We start from the raw sequence: 22,721 nt of genomic DNA on the forward strand, positions 1-22,721 counted from the left end.
TTTATAAAAAAATGCAAAAAGTGCGCTTTATTTTCATAATGGAACTTTATGCGAACTTTTGGGACAGACTTCTTACTGGCAGCGAATATTGCTTTTTTTTAACATTCAAGAGAGGTGTGTACGTAACTTAAAGGAAACTCAAGAGTTAATTACTTCATGTAATCTTTCAACTCTCTACTCAATCCTGATTTTTGTACTTTTGTTTTGAAAATATGGAAGAAGTTAATATTGTTTGAACCTACAATGAGCAGGAGGCGGATAGGGCAGGAGAGCACAGTGTTCATTGAGCACCTGAACGGTAACCTAAGAAATAATGATAATGTAAGTTAGTACGTCCAGATAAGGGAAGTTTGTGCCAATCAAGAAGCCTCGATCACTGCCTTTCACGCCTTCACTGCGTATTAATGCACCATGCACCCTAGTAGATTTCCTCGACGTCCATGCTTACTCACGCTCACTTTTACTCACATTGATCTTGAAGATAAAGATTCTGGCTTGTCGGAATCTCTATCATGTATATGTTGATCTATATATAGCCTATGAACAAATATTGACAATGTCTTCTGGTAGATTATTGCAATCGTCTATAAAGCGATGAGGAAATGAGTTCCAGTGCAGGGACTTATTAGATCTAACTTTCATTATTTGGTAAATATGTCCTCTTGTAATATTATATAATCAGTTCAATAAAAACAAACGCTTTTCTTCAGCTTTTGACGTTTAGTCTTCTTCTTTAGTCTCTGTATGTACTGGCTCAATAATATGCTTGAAAGATGACAAAGTTATACATTGTACAAAACTTTTGCGTTCATACCATTAGGAGATGATGTGTACGTTAAGCTTATGGATCCAGTATGATTTTTGTAATAAGCGTTCCATATCATAGGAGACAATCTCTAAAGGCATAAATTGAAAATATTAGTTTTATCAAAGTTTGTAGCGACATTTGTAGACAATATAAACGGATCTGAAAAAAAATGTTGATATGAAACCTATGGCTATTCATGCGTTTAGACACTTAATTAATTGTTGCCTCGTTTGACCAACATATTTTTTTCTCTTGTAATATTATCATTCTTTCTTTATACAGCCACTCCCCTCGATTTCATTAAGGATATCGGCGGATGATACTTCAGTTATCACTAAAATACACAATGAAGATTTTTTTTGGTGCAACGGGCGCAACGGGTGCAACAGAGTGTAAAATTTAAAACATAACATTAAAATACGATAAAAAATGCATTTTTTGAATTTGCATTAGTATGTGATGAATAAAGTAATATTTTGAAATTATAGAAATCATCTAAAAGCAATAATATTTTCTTGATTATAAGAATTATATATTATATAAGATTTATTATTTTCAAAACTAACAAATAATGTACTGTTTTATATATCTAAAGCAAATATTAGTATATGAAAAGTTGGTATTGGTAATATTAATATTCCTAACATATATTGTACATATTTGATTTTATTAGGTAGAATACTGAAAATATCATAGTCTAAATATGGACATACGGAGAAATGGACACGGAAAATAAAGATTTGAAGGTTAAATCTTATGTGTAAAGATATTTTAAAATCGTGAAATAAGTAATGCAAATTGAGAATAATAATTAATAGCCTTTTAAAAAATTATTTACTTTCCTTTATTTTGGAATATGTTGAAAATAGGATATTCTAATGGTTCTATGTGTTTAGTTTTTCATGATCAGAATTAGGCAGGCTTTAATTAATTTAATTAAATCAGTTGCCAAGATATAATCTTTCAAAAACATTGCAAGTCGAAATTTGGCCATTTGAATATTAAAATATTAAAATTACATTAAAGTTCTATATAGTTTACTTAGAATCTATAATTGTGATTTATAAACGTACAAGGTGTCCCCAATACGAAAAATCTCAGATGCGCAGACAAAATTTCCATATCGCCGGCACACAATCCTTTACAACATCAAGATTGCAGTTATTTGTTTTTGTCTTCGCAAGTTCTTTTTAGGTGAATAGAGTGGAACCCAACCCTCTTTTACCCGCCACCTTTTGCATCATTCTTTGTCGTTAGGTTTAAAAGGAAGTTTTGTCTGGAAGGTTTTGATTGGATATTCAGTGGAAGTTTTGGCCAATTAACCGGTCGGTTTCATCAGAACTTTGATCTTTGCGGAAGTGATCCATAGTAAACTTGTATCCTCAAATGATGATAATTTCGTGATCGAAACATGTTCTAACAATGTCGTCACTGTTGAGCACTGGCTCAAAGCCTGTCCTACATGTTGTGGTGATTGGATTTCATCACAAGAAAGGCTGTCAGGTTCGACTATATGGTTTATTTAATTTTACGGACAGGTCTATCTGCACGCATAAAATTATTTGACCTGGGACACTGAGGGATACGGGCACCTGGTCAGACCATGACCCTCTCTTCTGTTAAGAATCGCCGCCCTTGTAATCTTTTAGTAACATGCATCATCGTAACACAAATGGCACCTATGACTCCATGAATGAACCATACAGAAGCCTGTCCTACCAGTCCAAATATTTAGACGTAACCGCGGATTTGAAGCTACTTTTTACATGGGTCAAATCCGCTTTAACGTCTAAAGATATCTATTTAAAAATCCATAGCAAAATGAAAAACAATAAACATGCACAATCATTCAAACTTCCGATGTAAACTGTTTCAAATAATCATAATCCTACCACAAATGTGTTTTTTCCTTATCAAAATCAACTTATTCAAATTTTAAACAATTTAAAACAAATCCCGTGTAAAAATTGTGTAAACAGCATCCATATTGTGTGCACTACGCAATGCGGTAAATACTGGAACCATATTTTTTAGACGAAATTTTTACTGCGTGCACCTGTCAGCGTCTTAATTCACAACAGAAAATGTTTTCGTTCAGACTAATTTCGTACTATTGTTTTTTGAATGACGTCACAGCATGACCGGGAATTTCCAATATGGGGGTCACCGCAAACTGTCCTCTAAAATATATGGATAAATTAACTACTTATCGTGAGTAATTATTGCATATTTTTACAGTTTTTGGGAAAATATGCTTCCGTCTTTTATGCAATCAATTGCTTTTTGTGATAAAAAACATTTAAGTTGTGATTTACCGGTAAATTCAAATCGACTCGAGAAGCGTGTCGATTTGTGCTATGGGAAATTAGCCAATTATGGAAAGACTTCGCATTTTCCGATAAACGTCAAAATGTAAAAAAAAGAAAATGCGATGTCTTTCAATGAAGGACTACCTGTCCTACATGTAACGTCCAGATATCATAAAACTTCTTGACTCGAATAATTTTCACATGAATTCTCAATTTCTGGGTGTCTAACCCTGAGAAATTCAGAGACAAATTTCACTATAGCATGTCACGGTTCATAACTGTTCACTACAGGAGATTGAGAAGATGTGTAAGCGGCCAGATAGCTCAGTTGGCAGAGCTGCGAAATGGTTTTCTGAAGGTCCTGTGGTTTTGAGTCTCGGTCAGGACTCAGGCTGCATAATTTTCTCACCTTGTGACCTGGTGACATTTTTCAGTCAGCAGGGAACATCTTTTAAAGATACTAAGTAAATATTAAATACATACTGGTTGGAGACCACCTAACCCAGACGGCCCTGTAAATGCCTGATTTAGCTTTTTATATTTGTTCAGTGGTTGTTGATCTACCAGTCACTGTTATATCATCAATAACTGCATGTTTTTTCTATAATTAAGTAATTAAATTTATTTCAAATTTCGTAAACAGTAATATTTTTATGTCTTTTTCAAGAATGTTGACTTTGAAATTTGGACGTCAGGAGTGCAATACTTGACCTTTTATAATAGCTTTAATCATATGGAGAGTGAATAAAATATCCAAAACTTAACTGAAATATTTCATATCATGTTAAAAACAAAAAATTAAAACACCAAAGCTTTTATAAAAGTTTTATTGAATTAAATCAGCATCATGGACTTATCTGTATGGACACATGGTACTGTAGTGTGCACATTTTATTTAATTTTGATACTCTCCTAGCTGTACTGTGTCAAATTTTCAGATCTTTAGCTTTAAAATTATGAAATCTGTATGGAAAAATGTTAAAAAAATGTCCGGTTGGTGGTCCCCTACCAGTATATTAACTTATTAAACTATAAATTTACTCTTTGCATTTATCTAATGTTATTAATAACCTTCATGATGATATTGTGATATATCATATAATGGTCAAGAACAGTCATTAGCCTTACTTATGACTTAAAATTTAACAGAAACAAAGATCATTCAGCCCCTGAAGTGAAAAATCAGACAATGTTCTTAGTTTTATTCATTTTTTACAGTACATGAGTGCATGACAGTGTGTGTGTAGTGTATGATTAATGCATAAAAATTTAATGCAGGTGGTAAACATGTAAGTTAGATCGTCAGAATCATCAAAATGATAAATTTATCATATGTTGTTGAGGTCTACTCAACTTATTGTTAGGGACGGTCTTAATTTGGTCTCATTTGCGTATCTGCTGCTGAAATATTGTCCCTAGTTCACTCTGATTCCTAAATATTTTAGCTGAGTCATGATCAGGGCTTCCGTTAGTGGAAGTTAGGGGGTCATTTACTCATTGGTTTGGGCTTGTGACTTCCAAAGTGTAATGTTTTTCCTTCTTTACCTATATAATATGACTTCCTGCAGTGTCAGACATTTTGCAGTCTCTGACTTCTAAATTTTGGAACTAAATAGAAACACTGCTTGATGCCACCATGTACTTATATTAATTAAGATTTATGATGTTACAGATATTACATATTTATATTTACTGCCAAAAAAGGTATTTTGAGTTTCTTTAAATAATTAAACATTTAAAAGTTTGTTACTTTATATTTTTATCAATTTACTTAAAATTAGATCTGTACAAATGTCATTTGAAATGAAAATATAAATAACAATCAACCTTTTGATATGAATATACATTATTTCGGATATACTAAATTTTGGTTACAATTAATTCAACATTAAGAACTGAAGAGAAGATCAGTGTCTGTTATGTCTGCTGTATTGCTAGATTACAACTTTAAATGTTGAGTCCAAGCCTGCTTTAGTGGGTAATAATAGTGTTTTAGTAGCCTCAGTAGTAGGTAATAATAGTGTTTCATGAGAAGTTTTATTTTGTTGAATTTGTTTTTAGGTTGAATACTCATATCCTCCCCTTAAAGCAGGAGGTGAAGTTAACAGTAATGAATGCCCTCCTGAGTGGAAAAACCTGCCATCACTGGCAGTACCTGATGGGGCACATAATTATATAAAAGGTGAGAAACTTTGATCATGGGAAATTTCAATTTTTAATTTGTTATACAGATGAGGTCTTTTGCTTCCATGTCAGGTGAAATAACACTACATATATGTAAAGCTTACATTTTGAAATTAAACTTTTTGTGTAAGTTTTTATGTAATAGTTACATAGAAGCTGCTTTGTTAAGTGACTTTGTTTCTAAGTAAGATTGATCATACAATATCCTTTAAACATGACAGTAAAGATGAGAGTTATGTTGGAAAGACATTTCAATATGGGCAATAGTATAACCCTTAAAGTTAAAATAGTTATGTCAAGAAAGTGTCTACTAGTACTAGTTATATACATGTAAGCTAGTAAATACAGTAACAATACAGTTTCTTGCATCATCCAGTCACTCTGCCATTGTTATAATACAGATTTATGTAAAAGTAGTAATTTTTAATTGACATCCGACTAATTTGATCTGATATGGACAATTTATTTGTTTATAGATACTATATACTTCCATCTACCAGCAAGAGAAGGTACACATAGGACAGTGTATGGTGTTGCATGCTACAGGCAGATTGATGCAAAGGTGAGAGTATTTCCCGTGTAATATAATCAAAGTAGGAATAACCCATCATGTAGACTGACTAAAAAGTATCCTGTATGGATACATTTCTAGTTATTTCTTGGTACAAATATATGTATGAAGGAAATAATAACTTATATCACTGTTTGTTTCCCTTTTATTCACTATTTAGTTAATACAAATTTATTTTAGAAGCTATAAGCTTATTGAAACACTCTTGAATTCGTTCCTGGACCGAACCAGTACTTGTCAATGAGTGTAAAGTTTTTTGCTCAAGGAAACAGAGGCTTTCCCCTGACAGGGTTTGAACCTATGCGGTCAGAAATCCTTAATTTACTAGTCTGGCGCGTAAACACCGGGCCACTTGGTTAGTATTTGACTGTAAAGCACTGAGAATGATCAAAATCATAAAATGTATTTGTAAGATTTATTTGTAAAATTTATTTTTCATTATGTATAACAGTTTTTATCTAACTCTGAGAAATATTGTATTGTTTCTTGTATGAGATATACATATAATGTTAGGTCTATGAAAGTAAATAATCTATATAGAAACATTTGATTTATTTGTTAGGAGTTGAAAATAAAGACAGATGATATTACTCGCAGTACAGTACAGAAAAGTGTTTGTGTGTTGAGTAACTTGGTAAGTAAATATTTGTTGCCAAAAATGACAGAAACAATATAACGAATATATATCTGGATTCAATATCTATCATTATATAAGGAAATAATATACAATGTATGTTAGTTGTTATAAATAAGTGACATCATGTACACTGTTTGCATCAAATATCTCAGTACTGACAATTTATTCCTACACTTCTAGTTTTGATGATTTGATTTGATAAAAAAATGTTGTTAAAATGAAGTAGATACTTTACAAATTTGAAGAACTTTGTTTTGATTTAAAACCTAGGTCAATCAAATTTGGGTAGGTATGGCAGTGTATTGTTCAACTAAAAAAATTTCTGTGAGATTGAATTTAATGCAAAATTAGATGCAACAAGTATAATTTATGTATTAAGTTTCCTTTGTCTTTTATATTCAGTTTTAAAATGTTTGCTCTGACATGTCTGTGATAAAGACAGGTCATTTCAATGAATTACGGTATTAACTATGTTATGTGCCAATTATAATTACATGTATATCATAGAAAGACTCTATTACATGGTGACAGCTTGACTTGGAAAATGTGCATGTATTTTAATGATTCATGTATATCTTACCTTTGTTGACATGTTGAAATTTCAATGCTATAATTATGTAAAGAACAATATATTGTTTTGTATTTAAGAATAGAGCCTCAAATTTACCAATAGAATAACAGATAACACTTTTGCTCATATTAAAACAATAAATGGCAGATGCCATCACCTCACAAGATGAAGTGTTATGTATTTAAAGACAAGGTAATTTTATCATATAAAGTATATCTAGATGTTTTATATTTTCCATAGAAAACCATGCACATATATCATGCCATAAAGTATATAAAGTGTGTGTCTAATTTCAGCCATTATATGGATTGATACAAGCCAAACTGGAGCTGATCACACATGCTTATTTTCAAGAGTTGGACTTTAGTAGAGTGTCACTTTTGGAAGAGACATACAACAATCTTAATGCTTCACTTACAGAAAGCCTCCTAGATGGAGGATCTCAGGTAAACCATACATTAGGTATCTTCTAGACAAAATAAGTTTTGTTACAGTATAAAATGGTTTAATCTTAAAGCAGCATGCCTCCAGATTGATGTTAATTTTCAAGGAAAATTTAAAAAATGTATTTAAATGTAAAATATTGTGAAATGAACAAAGAAAATAATTTACACATTGCAAACAGCTCTTGCAATCCACATAAATTACCAAAAAGAGGTCAAAATAAGCAAAATCAGCCCTTACTAGTAACGCAGTAGAAATATGGCGATAAATACCGCAAAATCAGCCCTTAATCGCATATATTGTGTAAATTATTAATTGAATCTTTAAACATTTTACTTTTTTTAAAATTTTAGCACATTTTTCTCAAATAATGAATCTTAATAAGACCCTTTTTGTTTCTATCAGTACACTGACTTAATGTATCAGACTATCAGTTATAGTTTTTTTAGACCTTTTCTTATTTTGCCCTATCTAGTAGAGCTTTTTAGGAGCTGTTTGTATTCCACTAACAAGTACTTATAATAGTTCTCACAAGGACAGTTCTTGTTTGATAGTCAATAGAGAGATCTTCACCATATTGTGGCTGTCAGAATAAGATATTCATAGATGAGCATTCCCTCAAGTTACGCTGTCACAATTACTGATACTATCTCACTACATCATATACCTGTTTACATTATATCCATCAATAATTCATACTGTAAGCATATTTAATTTCTTCCTTTGTAAAGTTTCTGATATATAGATTAGTGGATTAAGCGGAAGCTAACTGAACTTATACAAGTATACAACCACAAATATCAACCACAAATATCATGCAATTATTCAATGTTAGAACAGTGACTTTGCTACCTCAGGGAAAATAGATTATCACTTATTATTTCCTCAAACTAAGGACATAATATATACTTCTAAAGTCTACAAATAGAGGGCCATTTGAGTAAATAGAAATGAAAAGAAGATTTGATTTTTTAAAATATTTTTGAATTTGATATTTTAATCTTGTAATCAGTCTGTATTGATGTAACAACTGAATGTTTTCATGTTTACAAATGCTAGGTGATTATTGTCTATTTATTTATAAGTTATCCTTTTGTTTCATAGATATAAGTTATTATATTAACCATAAAGCGAGGTCTGTCATAATTGTAATGGCATAATTACAATAAGTATGTTTAGTTTATAACTGAAGGATGACTGCAGGGAATGAGTTGAAACTTTACACACTTATTTGAGAGAATAATAGGAGGTCATTATCAAAGGTCCATAACATGTACTTTGACAGAATTATGGCCCTTTTTGAACTTAGAAAATTCTACATTTACATGCATGTAGCTCTAGTTTTACTATCAAGCACTGAGATTAGTCAAGCACACTGTCCTACCTACAGCTCTTGTCATTGTTAAAGTATGTACTTAAAAGAAACTATTTTCATATGAGATATAAAAAAAACCCACCACCCTTGCTGCCAATACTAGAGCATCTGGTACTTCTTTAGAAACCATGTGACCAAAATACAAATTTATCTTTGGAGTACTATAATGTGGTGAAAAAACTGTCATTGAATTATGTTTATTGTTGATATATTACAGGTATACCTTGGGATGGATGTGAAGGATTTAGTACAGACATTTAAACACAAAGTTCTAGTTTTGTTCAAACTCATTATGCTGGAAAGAAGGGTAATATTTTAATGTTAACATTTTACAACAATTCAAGTCTAATTTGCATTCATGTATATATAAAAGACATTCACTCATTTACTAGAGGATGTTCATGGCTGAGAACTTGAACCATTTGAGCCTCGCCAAGACAAAACCAACATAGTGGGTTTGCGACCAGCATGGATCCAGACCAGTCTCTGCATCTACGCAGTCTGCTCAGGATCCATGCTGTTCGCTATCAGTTACTCTACTTGTAATAGAGTTTGTAAGCAAACAGCATTGATCCTGATTAGACTGCACGGATGCGCAGCCTGGTCTGGATCCATGCTGGTCGCAAACCCATTATGTTGGTTTTGTCATGGCACGGCTCATTTGCCTTTCACTTCTGAGGATTAGAATCCTGTCAGTTAATTTAGATTCTTTTATACAAGGAAGCTATCCAGTTGACTTACAGAGATTGGTGATTTTACTAAGGTGTGAACTTATGCCTGAAATAATGTACAGAGATACACCTGAGGTCTCCTCCACCTCTAAAGCTGGACAGTAAAAGTGAATGACCTTCAAAGTGTTGGTGTGACTTAATTAGCACTCATTAGTTAGAAAAATATGTTGTCTGCGTTACTTGTTAATGTCAGTATGTAAAAAAATGAGTCAAGTTGAAAGATCTTAAAATTAAATAAGTCTGTATTCTGAATTAAACATGATGTTTTTTTTTCAGGTGTTGTTTACAGGGTCACCAGTGGAAAAGTTAGGAAACACAATTTTATCTGTTCTCTCCCTTTATCCAGGTACATTTACAATGTTTTATATGTTTACTTTATGTTTACTAGTAGAAAAGTTCAGAGGCACCATATTATGTTTTCTGTCTATTCTATCTATACCAGTCCAGATGTGCAGGGAGTTATTCTTTGTTAATTAATAAAGATATTTTCATCTCTTGTAGTCTTGTTGAAAAGACTGTAAGTTTATGTAAATTTTGTTCACCAAAGTTTTACCGTAAATAAAATTATAAGTCTGGTAATGTCATGTATGTTTGGATGGTTAAGTGTTTGGTTGGTCATCATGTATATATAATATACTTGTAGGTATGATAGAGCATGGTTTAGTAGAGAGTACAGCATATGGTGTACATAAACAGATATCACCAACCATAGCTACTACCAATATTGACTGTGATTCCGAAGATTTCCTTGAAATCAGGTAAGTTGATATGTTACCACTGTAGTTTAATAATGTTTGTTAAAGTTGATGGAATAGAACAATAACAACTAAATCCCTCAACAGACGGTAGGTTTTAGCTGTACAACACTAATTAGAGATATGGTGTACACTTTTGAAAGCTATACAACACTTGCATTCAGACCGTAATTCTATATTGTATGAATCACCGTGTTTCCCTCCAAAACAATTATACCTGAATAGATTCACTATTATAACTGAAATATGTATAATTATTGGTATTGACCAATTATGAAGATTGGTTAAGAGGTAGACTGAAGATAGCATGGGCAGAGCATTTAGGAAATGCAATGTTCTGAAATGAATAAAATAAATGAACATCCTAAAGCCAGCAGACATTTTCACAAAAAAACTTACGATTTATCTTAAGTTTTTCACTTACGATAATCGTAAGTTAAATCTTAAGTCATTTTCACAAAGCCACTCGTAAGTTAAAATTTTATCTTAAGATAAAAAATTCACTTACGATAAATCTTACGACAAAAACATCCCTAGCAACGTTCATTTGATAGTGATGTGCATGCTCTATATTTGATTCCGGTTTTAAAATCAAGTAATCAAGAGCTTGAAATATCTATTAGTACACAATCAAATTTCAATAAGAACAATAAAATGATTCAAACTGATATAATTCATATCTTGATTGAAGATTATTATATATATGTAAAAGATTCAGAAAGAAGGTTTACTATGTTATTAATAAATAAAAAGGCACCACTAGTACATGCTGGCAATGAAATCTAACTCACCAATTGTACAAATTATAAGTTTTCAATAATACTACAATATAGTTCACATTTAAACTATTCATAACCCTCTCCATCGTGACGTCATCAAGTCATGACGTCACAAATGTTTATGTTGAAAAATAATTATAGCTCAATTTGTGTTATTTGTAGCATACTGTTTGCTTAATATCTATTTGTCCTCCAACTTTTTGTTTGTTTTATTCAGTTTAGGTAAGAGATACATGATATTTTACCCTTAAGAGAGAAAAAATTACACTTACGAACGGGGAAGACCTATCGTAAAGTTACGACAGATTTTGCACTTAAGATTTTCTTAAGATTTTTTGTGAAAAGGAGTTTCATCGTAAGATTTCACTTACGATAAAAAATTGTCGTAAGATTTTTTGTGAAAATGTCTGCTGTTCTGTATTTTGATATTGCGATGAAAAATTATTTTTTTTGCATGAGTAAAAAAAGTCTATTATAATTCTCTGAGTAAAATGGGATTCGAACATACCACAACTTGGGGGGGGGGGGCTCCCCAAGAGTTTACTACTATGTTTACATTATAGCCTTAATTGTTTTGGAATTTCATTTGTTAAAACACACTATCAGGGGATAATTGGGAAATCTGTCTCCTGTCATCGTACTAGAATTAAGAGATAGAACATGTCCTATCCTGTAAACTAGTATTATGTTGTACAAATTCAAAAAATAGTAGCCTTCACACATAAAGATTTGCTTGTACATCTAAGTTTTTATTGGTGATGTACTTCAAACTCCTACCGTCTATTTAGGCCTTAACTCCTTATGAATATATTGGCAATAATAACAATATAAATTAATAAGCTTGTTAATGAACTTAAGAAACATATACATTGCATACAGTAAAATTGAAACTTTTCAAGAGAGTTTAAATTCTGCCAATATCTCAAATTGGAGATTTCCACACAGAAAAAAAGTTTGCGAACTATCATTTGAATTATAATAACTGAACTAAAAGGAGAAAGTCACTAGTATTTAACCAAGCCAGATGGTCAGAAATGTTAATTTGGTAATAATTTAGCTATGCAAAAATATCCTATTTTACAGTACATGTGTATGTCTTAAATCACTAAATTTCTTATGGTAAATTCAAATTTCAACCAACATTAAAGAATGTAAAGCTGTACCTGAGCGAATAAATGAAAATGTTATGTTTTCATATTATTTTGGTGATATCCTAAAAGATTCTTAACAAAAGGTTGCTCTATTATTTAATATGTTACAATTTGAAAACAGACTGAAATGCTTCCTAGCAAGAATTTTAAATGCGATTATGGAAAGATTGAGAGATGATTTTGCACATTCCCCACCTGTTAGCTTGACAACTATGAAGATTAGGGAGAGCTATTGTACTCACCCACTTGTAATTTTACTATCAAGCATTGAGAATAGTCAAACACTCTGTTCTATTGACAGCTGTTGTTTTATAAGGAATTTACTATTGTTTCTTGCATATCCATTAGTTTTACTCATGCTTTAAATTTCATCTGGCATAGGGAGTGGCAGATGAGTCGCATGCTATACAATTGGGTCATTTTAGCGCATTTTGAATTAACCGCATTAAAATGACGTCATTTCGGCATATTTACGAATGGAACTGCATGCTAAGTATGATGTCATTTTGCCGTTATGAATGAAATTGTAACTTCATACTTAATAGAAAACAGTTTTAGATGAAATGACAATAACTTCCATGGAAAATTGTTTCATTAAGGGAAATAATTTTTAAAATATGATAGAATATGCAAGAAAAAATATCTCGCATGTTTGCGGTACAGATAGGAATATTCGTCCCTCGGCAAACTTTGTTACCGCCCAATGGGTGGATTCCCTTAGGACGGATATTTTCCGATCCAAACCGCAACATATGACAGATATTATTAATCTGCATACAAAAATAATGTCTTATTATGGAAAACCCAGTTCATTAGAGATTTATTCCCTTTAACTAATACAATGGTCCTATCTGATCAGATAAATTCAGATTGCAAAGGGAAATATAGAAAATAAGATGAACATGATTAAATTGTAAAAGAAGTTTGGTGTGATGCAGTAATGAATTAAATTATTAAGATAAGGTGATGAGTTAGTTGTTTTTAAAGAATTTGATGTTATAGGGAAGTAAAAATATTGTTTCTATGTTGTAACAGATATTCTGAAGATACTCGCCCTGAAGTTGACCAGTTCTACAGTAACGAACCAGAATCACCGACAATTGACAGAGGGGGAGAAAAGCTTTTCCGAAATAATAATACTTTAAACACTTATTTATCTAGTCATCCAAACTCTACTGTGACACAAAGTGCCAATGATAGTAACAAAAACACGATGGTTAGCACTCATGGGAATTGTGTAAATACGAAAACCTCTTCTGGTACAGAAAATGAAGAAACTTTTCATTATGTTGATGATTATTATGCAAAGGATGGGTTAGGTAAAGTTCAAAAAGTGATTGGAAACAGTGATCTAGGGGTTGTAAAACATAAACATTCAAATGAGAAGGTCAAAGTTCACAGACAAATGAGTGATACAACAGGCGGTAAAGTTAAAGTTCATGGCAATACAAGTGATACTGGAAAAGAAACTGCTCGTAGACAGTTGAGTGATAGTGAAGGGGGAAGAGTTAAACTTAATGGACATTCACTGGAGAAAAGTGACAAAGAGAAGGTTTTACAGGCTAGTGGTTCACAGCAACATGTTGTGATGACAGGAAGTACAGATGTTATGTTAGGTCTTGCACATTATGAAGCTGTACAGGTAGGAACATTGGTTCAAGATTATAAACTGTAAACATAGAAAACATATATATTTATTTAAATTTAATCATAAACATCATGTAGATTGGTTCAAATATAAGCTTTATGTAATGCCAACAATTTTTGTTTATTTATTATTAATAACCTAATATAGAGTACATTTTCAGTGTCTCTTTTGTGGGCCAATTTGGGGCCTCATATGGCCCTATGACTCTGTAAAAAGTGTATAATTTCTTTATACTTCAAAATTGAAATGGTGTTGTTTAATAATTTACCAGTAACATGAAATGGATTGTTTCCTCTTTTCTAATTATTATGCTCCACTCCATAGGCGCCGTCTGAATTCACAATGAGTTCATATGTGTTTAAGTGTTTCATCAGTTGTTTTATTCTTCAAATATGATATTTAGATATTTTAGAAATATCTGGCACAAATCTTGTAATATTTCACATTTTAATTTTACATTACAGGCAGGTAAAAACATTCCAAAGAATGGTTCTGTGATTGACATTGAGCATTGCTCATTAGAGTTAAAAGAAGACTATTTTAGTAGCACCAGTCCAACAGAAGGTCCTATACCAACCCCTGATCCTGGTAAACTCGAACTTATTACGCCTGTGTCAAGCTCTGGACAACGTGGTAAAAATTTAGGTCAAACCAATAGCTTGATTCATTCAGAAAAGGAAATTATCACCTCTAAAGTATCTAGTGAGAAAGTTGATGAACTAGACTCTCCAGAAAGTATAAACCAGATTGATCGAGAAGATTGTTTCTCCTGGGAGGATGACAAACTATCACTTACAATAGATACTGATAAAACAGATCATAGATTAGATGAAATGGCAGGTCTTGCTTCATCATTCAAGGAGATATCTGTACTAGAACATTTACCGGTGACCGAGGTTGAGGGAAGTAAAGCAGGAACTGATGATCTCATGTCTAAACAGACAGAAGACATGAATATAAGTAATGTATCTAGTCCAGGTAAATACTGCATTGTTTTATTTCCTTTCATTAAACCTGTAGAGAAATTCCTAGTTCATTACATTCATTGGAACAGTGTTAATAGTTATACAAGTTATTATTTATTTTGTTACGAACCAATCAATGAGGTAATGGCTCTTTATATCTTGGAGTTGAAGAGTTGAAGCAAGGGAATAAAATTGATCTTCACTACACAGGTGCAATATCAGAAAATATAGACTGGGCTATACTCGGAGCAACAAGTCACTAATTAGTAGTTTATGGCCATTTTCATCTTACCTTTGCAAAATAAATTCAGATGAATGTTCCTATTTGTTAATGTGTAATAACTGTAGGCAGTACAAACAGATTATAACAAATCAGTTTTAATATACATGCAACATTGTTCATTCTAACATAAATGTATTTATATAACATTATAGTAAAAATAGCCACAATCATAAGAATAGGTCTATGACAGCATTAATAAGTTTTTATATACATATTGTAGGTTTTGTTTAAAAACAATTGGCATGTTTTTAAGTGTGTCTGATTGAAAGATACATTCTTTGATGTTGTGTAAAGTTTTCTCAGAGGCTTATTATGTTGATGCTTTCAAACTTTTTTTTGGCTGTGATAGAGTATCTAGCATTGATATCATTGTGATGAAAGAATGCCACTTTATAATGTAAGGGTCTTTAGTAAGTTTTATTTGTAGGAAAGTCTCTTTGAACAGATCATTTGAAATATAACTTTTGTGCCAAGCATCATTTAGTTGACCTGCAAGTGATTTTTTTTTTACTTTTGCAACAATTTTTCATGTTGTTATTAGAGTTTGTTACTGTACTTTGTAAGGTTTCTGTGTCTGGTAGAGGCCTAATTTTTTCAATCTCCATACATGTTTGAAGCGTGGTTCCAAATGGAACATCTCTTGTTAAAATTATGACTTTATATAATTATGACATTTTAAAACATGTATCTCACACATTTCCTGGACTAATTTGTATATGTCTTTTAACATTGACCTTGGTCTTTTGCCCTGTTAGAGAAGTTAATTTGAAATCATCTTTAAACAATTGTAACATATATTTTATGTATTCCACAGTTATTTCTGTTGTCAAGCATGGTCTTATTTGTTTTTGATTTTTTTGCTGCTAAGCTATTTATGTTGAATCGTTATTTTGTTTTTTACAGGTGTTAAAGCTGCAGCCATAAAGAGCAGACTGACAAATGCTTTTGGTGGATTTAGTCTGAAAGGTAAACTTCGTAAGTCAGTGTCTAGAGATTCTAATGAACCATCTACACCCGGATCACGAGGATCCAGCACGCCATCATCTCCAATATTATCTGCCCTTCCAGTCCTACAACAAGATGAACTAGGATTTCCATTGGCTATTTTCACCAAGGTATCTATTCAATTGAATTATACCAGTTTTGTTAGTTCAACTTCCTCCAATGTGTAAAAAGATCAAGGATCTCGAGATTCCAAATATAATTATCTTTCATTGCTTCTGATAAATATAAGAACTGCTGTTGATATAGGAATGTTGTATTTATATATTGACCAATAAGACTTAATGAAACAATTGCTTAATCCAACCCACAGTTAGTTCTTGCTTTCACAGATATAGTATCCAATCAAAAATGAATAAATATACTCATTATTTTTTCAGGGGTGTGTGTGTTTTCCATATTTGTCCCTACAGTACTTTGACCTGTTAAATGATGTTAATATTCGAAGTTTTGTGATTGGTGCTACAAATATGTTGTTCCGTCATAAAAGACACCTAACTGATGTTGTTGTTGATGTAAGTACTTGCCTTATTTTCATGCTGAATAAAATCTTATGAATCTATTGATAGTTCAATACCAAAATTAATATGAGATCATCAACAAAATTTTCATCACTAAACTTTATATGAGATCATCATCACACTTTGTATGAGATCATCATCAAACTTTATATGAGATCATCGTCAAACTTTATATGAGATCATCATCAAAATTTATATGAGATCATCTTCAAACTTTATATGAGATCATCTTCAAACTTTATATGCGATTATCATCAAATTTTCATCACCATATTTATATGAGATCATCATCAAACTTTATATGAGATCAGCATCAAACTTTATATGAGATCATCATCACACTTTATATGAGATCATCATCAAACTTTATATGAGATCATCATCAAACTTTATATGAGATCATCATCAAACTTTATATGAGATCATCATCAAACTTTATATGAGATCATCATCAAACTTTATATGAGATCATCATCACACTTTGTATGAGATCATCATCAAACTTTATATGAGATCATCTTCAAACTTTATATGAGATCATCTTCAAACTTTATATGAGATCATCTTCAAACTTTATATGAGATCATCATCACACTTTATATGAGATCATCATCAAACTCTATATGAGATCATCATCAAACTTTATATGAGATCATCATCAAACTTTATATGAGATCATCTTCAAACTTTATATGAGATCATCACCAAATTTTCATCACTAACCTTTGAGGTCATCACTAAACTTTATATGAGGCCATCTTTAAACTAATTTTCATCTTTAGAACCCCAAAATTGATAATGGACAATTTCAAAAATAGAATGTGGACACTGGACAAGTATATTAAAGAAATTTATCAATTTTAAGGGTAAACATGGAAGTTAAAGATTTAAATCAGTGTTGAAACTTCAAAATTAACTTCTCATCAAGCAAGTTGTGTATTGTAAGAATACGGCCAAGCATGACCATGTGTAAATACAACCTGCATGTGCATTTTGATTTACAGTGAATTTTGATACATGATTTTATTTTGTTTATTTTAGGTTAGTGAGTACAAAGTAGACATGCATGACAGAGAGTTACAGAAACAACTTGTGTTAACAACTGCAGACCTTCGATTTACTGATATACTTGTAAAGGGTGTCACTGGGGGAACAGAAGATAACTATTTTGAAGGAACAGGTAACCTAGCAAGCATTCTGTGATATTTTGAGTAGACAAATATTGTAATACAAGGCTTAAAAGTCTTCAACCAGGACCTTATAGTGCTAAATAAAGTAGGATCTTTTTGTCATGATTAGATTATGTTAAATTCCATTTTGCTGTATATACTTGTGTACTGAGTTTTCCAGTATACCCTTATGGATATTGCTTTTAATCTTCTGGCAATGGACCTATTTCAACAATTTATATCTCTATATATGGTTATGGTCAAATCATTTGCCCTTCACTTTTGTTGGTCTGAATTCCATCAGGAACAATGGATTCTTTCATGTAAAGAAGCTATTCAGTTAGGTAACAGAAGGTTGCTGGATATTCTTCGCTGCCTGCTTTTCCTGAAATAGTGCACAAAGGGGCCTGAGGCCAGTACCAGTAAAGCTGGAAAGTTGCCATATGGTGTTTATGGTGTGACTTAAAATTCAACATCAAACAAACAAATTGTCTTGAGCATTGACAGAATAGTGCTAATGTTTCTTTTGAGAATTTTTTAATACCTTCTCTAATTCTAGCTTAAGAATACTCCAGGGGAAAGCTCTTATTATGCTTCCTTATTCTTTAGTCAATTTTAAATTTGTATGATAACTATTTATAGTCATAGTTTAATAATCACATATGATATTTCAGAATGGGAAGGAAATGATGAGTGGCTAAGAGCTCAGTTTAGACTGTACCTAGAGGGGATGCTAGCTGCTGTTCTAACAGATGGTTTGTTTATTTCCTTTTATCTTTATTTAAATTCTACAGGAAAGTTGTTTGTATAGTTTATGTATCTTAATGTATTTCTATGTGACTATATTTGATAAAATGTTTATCCTTAAAGTTATAAACATTGAGTAATCATCAGCAAGTAAATGTGAAATAAACTACATGTATTGCTGATGCAAACATTTAAAGTTTTCTCTCATCTTTTCAACATGTTCTCATATTTTTATACTGTATATTTTTTACAGATCCTAAACTGATAGAAGATTTTGGAGTGTCATTCATACAGTGTTGGAAAACAACTCACAACTACAAGGTTTGGTCAAGCCTGGCACATCAAAGATTTGAGGATATCCCAGCAGGTCACCCTTGTCAAGGTCATCTTAGCATGGCTGATATTAAAAATAGATTTTCACAGTAAGTTTCTAATGGTGGAGTTTTGTCAGATGTACATTATCAACATCACAAAATATGATAAAATTTCTTGCGTGCTAAGTTCAGCATGTATCTACATGTAAAAAAATGATTTTTTGTGAGAAAACATCAACACATTGAGACCTGCTCATGATTTTAAGTTAAGTTTGCTTTTAGCAACTACTAAAATGCTCTATATAAACATTCTGAGAAAAGCAGAACTTAACTTTGAAACTAATATATGGTTTTTAAAGTAGACTAGTACCATAATATTGTTGAATAATGTGTTAGATTTTACAACTTTTCCTTGCAAGTCACATTATGGTAAAAAAGGTATAAAATATACTTAAATAAATTCTTAAGATACTTGTCTGTAACATTTCTCTATGTTTCAGGCACTACCCAATTGTGTCCACCCCCTCTCTGCCGTTTAAACATTATCTAATTGTGTCCCCTTTGTTTCTTGTACTTTTGATGCACTCTGGCCTTTTTCTAGCATTATCTCATGATGCTCTTCTTGTTTCTAGCACTATGAACAACACAGAAGGTGGGAAGAAAATCAATGCAGCTGTGTCAACAACTGGTAAATATGTCGTCCAGACTGGCAAAGCTGTTGGTATGTGTTGTTATAACTTTGTTTTATATTAACATACACATAAAGTAAACTCAGCATATAACGATATTCAGGGGACCGCTAAATTTATGTCATTTTATCGGGTTATTGTTATATACCGAGAGGCAACCAATTTGAAAATGGGAGAATTAGAGAAATATAAAAAAGGTTTGAACAACCACATCATGTGAAGCAATTTAATATTTATTGTAGTTAACAATGTAGGTCTGTGGTTGCCATATATCTAAATAGATTTGTTAAACATGTATATAGATTTGTTATAAATAGATTTGTTATAAATAGATTTGTTATAAATAGATTTGTTTATATATATACAGGAGGGGCATTAACTCAAGCCAAGTCTTCATTGTCTTCATGGTTCTCTAACTGGAAGTCTTCAAATGATAAAGAAACAAAAGATTCAGGAGAAGTACAATCCTAATGTTCCAGGGCAAGATACAATCCTAATGTTCCAGGGCAAGATACAATCCTAATGTTCCAGGGCAAGATACAATCCTAATGTTCCAGGGCAAGATAGTAAAAATGATTTCAAGATTATAGATGGAGTCCTGAATACTACCTGATAATCAATACATGATAATTACTATGAAATAATATCAATAGTGAAAATGTATACTAGTATTGATCATGGAAGTTCATCTTTATTGTGAAAATGATATCAGAAGAATTTTTAATGGGCAGTTATTCCCCAGTTATGCTCTGGTAAATAAATGTGCTTAATAAAATTGCACTGTCAATATGTCATTTAGGTATATTCTGTAACCAGCACAAGAAGGTAATTTTTTGTTTTACAAGATTTTTGTCCTTGCTACATATGTCAAGTTCTTACTTTAGTTAATTTATTATGAAGATCTATATACATGAATATGTAAATATGTACATCCGGACTGTTATTGTTTATTCATCAAAGGATATTCAGATTATTTCACAAATGCTGGGTAAGAGATGAAGAAAATATATTACATCAGGAAGTCAAAGGTCAAGGTTGTACTTAGATGATAAAATATGATTTGACAATTGTCATTGAACTATTATAATAGATTAAACCTCACATTCAAAGTTCAAAGTTCTTAGTGAGATTAAAACCTACAGTGAGGGACAAGTGGTTTGAGAACAATCACATTAAAGTGTTATACATGTAATTTTAGATTGTTAAACATGCGTTTGTAAGCATGACTTATCTACTCTTTATAATTACAATCGAAGATGGTATGATACTAATCATGTGATGTTTAGTATAGAAAACTTTTTGTGTGATAAAATTGTTGTAGTGTCATCACATCATATATATGATAGTTGTAAAAATTTGCTTCTCTATGTCTGCTGGGTTTTTTTTACATAAAATGATTTTACTATATGTGGTAGTTTTGCAATGAACTTGTTGTGAGATTATGTAGATATTAAAGATTTCATTCAGTGATAGTTAAAGGATAGAGAAATCCTTGTTTGGCCTTGATGTGAAACATCCTGAACTTAGAGTAACATTTAACCTGGAAGGTTATAAACAAACGTGCAATGTTAATATGTGTATGTTCATACTTATTCTTTATTGTTCATTGTGCAATCCATTGTTTATGTATACTATTTACTTATGCAAATTGATTTATGTTTTGTATATGTATTGTCAACATAACATTGTTCTGTATTTCTTTTCTGTTGTTACTGATATTCGTAGTTTAGATAAGTTAGATACCCTGTTGTATTTAGCTCGCTTGAACACAGAGATTTGTGCCTACATGAGCTGTTACCGTCACACACCCTTTGTTAACCACATGTAACTATCAGTCCTGTTTGGCACTATATGTTATCATTTTATAGAATTTTCTCCATAACAAATTTAATAGGAGTGTTCAATAGGTTTTCCTTAATTTTTGATTTTATAAGACTCTTTCATGTAAAGATAGAGATAATCAGTTATATTTTAAGTGTTACAATTATCAACTTGGTTGTGTGTAAAGCTATAACAATGAAAATGAGATTGATTTTGTCCCAGATGAAATGATTACAAGTGTATATGCAAATGATAAAAAATTGATGCTAAATACTTCACAGAGTATTGATAAAGTAACATGTTTTGAAATACTTGCGATAAAGACACACAACTAAAATATAGATGCATTGGGTGGCTACACAGATGTTTATATAAATCCTGGTTGTTGTTTTATATGAATTTAGAGACATGGTCTATTCAACTTTTGTTTGAATATTTTGTAAACAGATATTGTAATTTATTGCTATCATTTACTAGACATTTTTATTAGCATATTAATATAGGTTCTATTGCCATGGTAACATGGAGGAAGTGTTAATACAATCTTCATAGTTGCTATAAAATTTAAGCATAATAGATTTTTTTTAAATGTATTTTACGTGTATGTTAAATATTTGCTTTTAATTCTAAGCATCTAAGCAGGTAAATTTACAAATTACCAATGACGAACACTGGTAAAAATTAATAAGAAAAGATGTCCGGTTCAAGAGAAAATAACAATGCTGTGTACAACATTTTGGGACAAAATAACACTGTCTACAACATATACAACACAATGATATAATACAACACTCATACAAAAGTTGTCTTGTCAGACACTTGTATAACACAGCTCTGTGGTCTTGTAACAGTAAAGTAATAATATTTTTGCCCTGTATGAAGATGTATTCATGTAAAATAAAAACAAATACATGTTAACATGATTTTCTTAGAAAATAAGAAAAAACTTTCTCGTGTAAAACATTGTTTATTGTTTTTTTTTTAAGATAAGTGTAAAATAAGATACCATCATGTGATGTTCGCTGTAAGTTACTGTTATTTATTGAGATGTGTTTGATTTTTTCTGTAGATTCTACTTTCTGTCTATTGACTGATGTAGTTAAAATGTTTTAAGTGTTTTATTTAATGAGTTTGTTAAGAATTGTGATACATTATGTTGATATATATTTAATATATATAATTATTATATGTTTATTGTAAATATAAAATGGGACAAGATCTATAGTATTGTATTTCCTATTTTCCTA

The 22,721-nt window shown here is 31.3% G+C and overlaps 1 protein-coding gene across 2 annotated transcripts; it reads left to right on the plus strand.

The window, feature by feature from the left end:
• The first annotated feature begins 2,137 nt into the window (after positions 1 to 2,137).
• Positions 2,138 to 22,692, plus strand: LOC132734717 (late secretory pathway protein AVL9 homolog). 2 transcript variants are annotated; one of them, XM_060721511.1, is made up of 18 exons: positions 2,138 to 2,311; positions 5,179 to 5,299; positions 5,778 to 5,863; positions 6,435 to 6,506; positions 7,377 to 7,526; positions 9,117 to 9,206; positions 9,907 to 9,976; positions 10,274 to 10,388; positions 13,351 to 13,957; positions 14,428 to 14,941; positions 16,115 to 16,326; positions 16,594 to 16,728; positions 17,776 to 17,914; positions 18,578 to 18,658; positions 18,904 to 19,072; positions 19,597 to 19,685; positions 20,021 to 20,112; positions 20,165 to 22,692. In XM_060721511.1, exons 1-18 carry the CDS (start codon positions 2,231 to 2,233, stop codon positions 20,174 to 20,176), a joined length of 2,835 nt encoding a protein of 944 aa, XP_060577494.1. In that variant the 5' UTR covers positions 2,138 to 2,230; the 3' UTR covers positions 20,177 to 22,692. The 2 variants fall into 2 exon arrangements, with proteins under 2 accessions (XP_060577494.1, XP_060577493.1); XM_060721510.1 differs by having other exon boundaries at positions 20,191 to 22,692.
• Positions 22,693 to 22,721: the final 29 nt, after the last annotated feature.

Source organism: Ruditapes philippinarum, unplaced genomic scaffold, assembly GCF_026571515.1.
Source record: "Ruditapes philippinarum isolate M1 unplaced genomic scaffold, ASM2657151v2 ctg465_1_1_1_1, whole genome shotgun sequence".
NCBI lineage: Eukaryota > Metazoa > Mollusca > Bivalvia > Venerida > Veneridae > Ruditapes > Ruditapes philippinarum.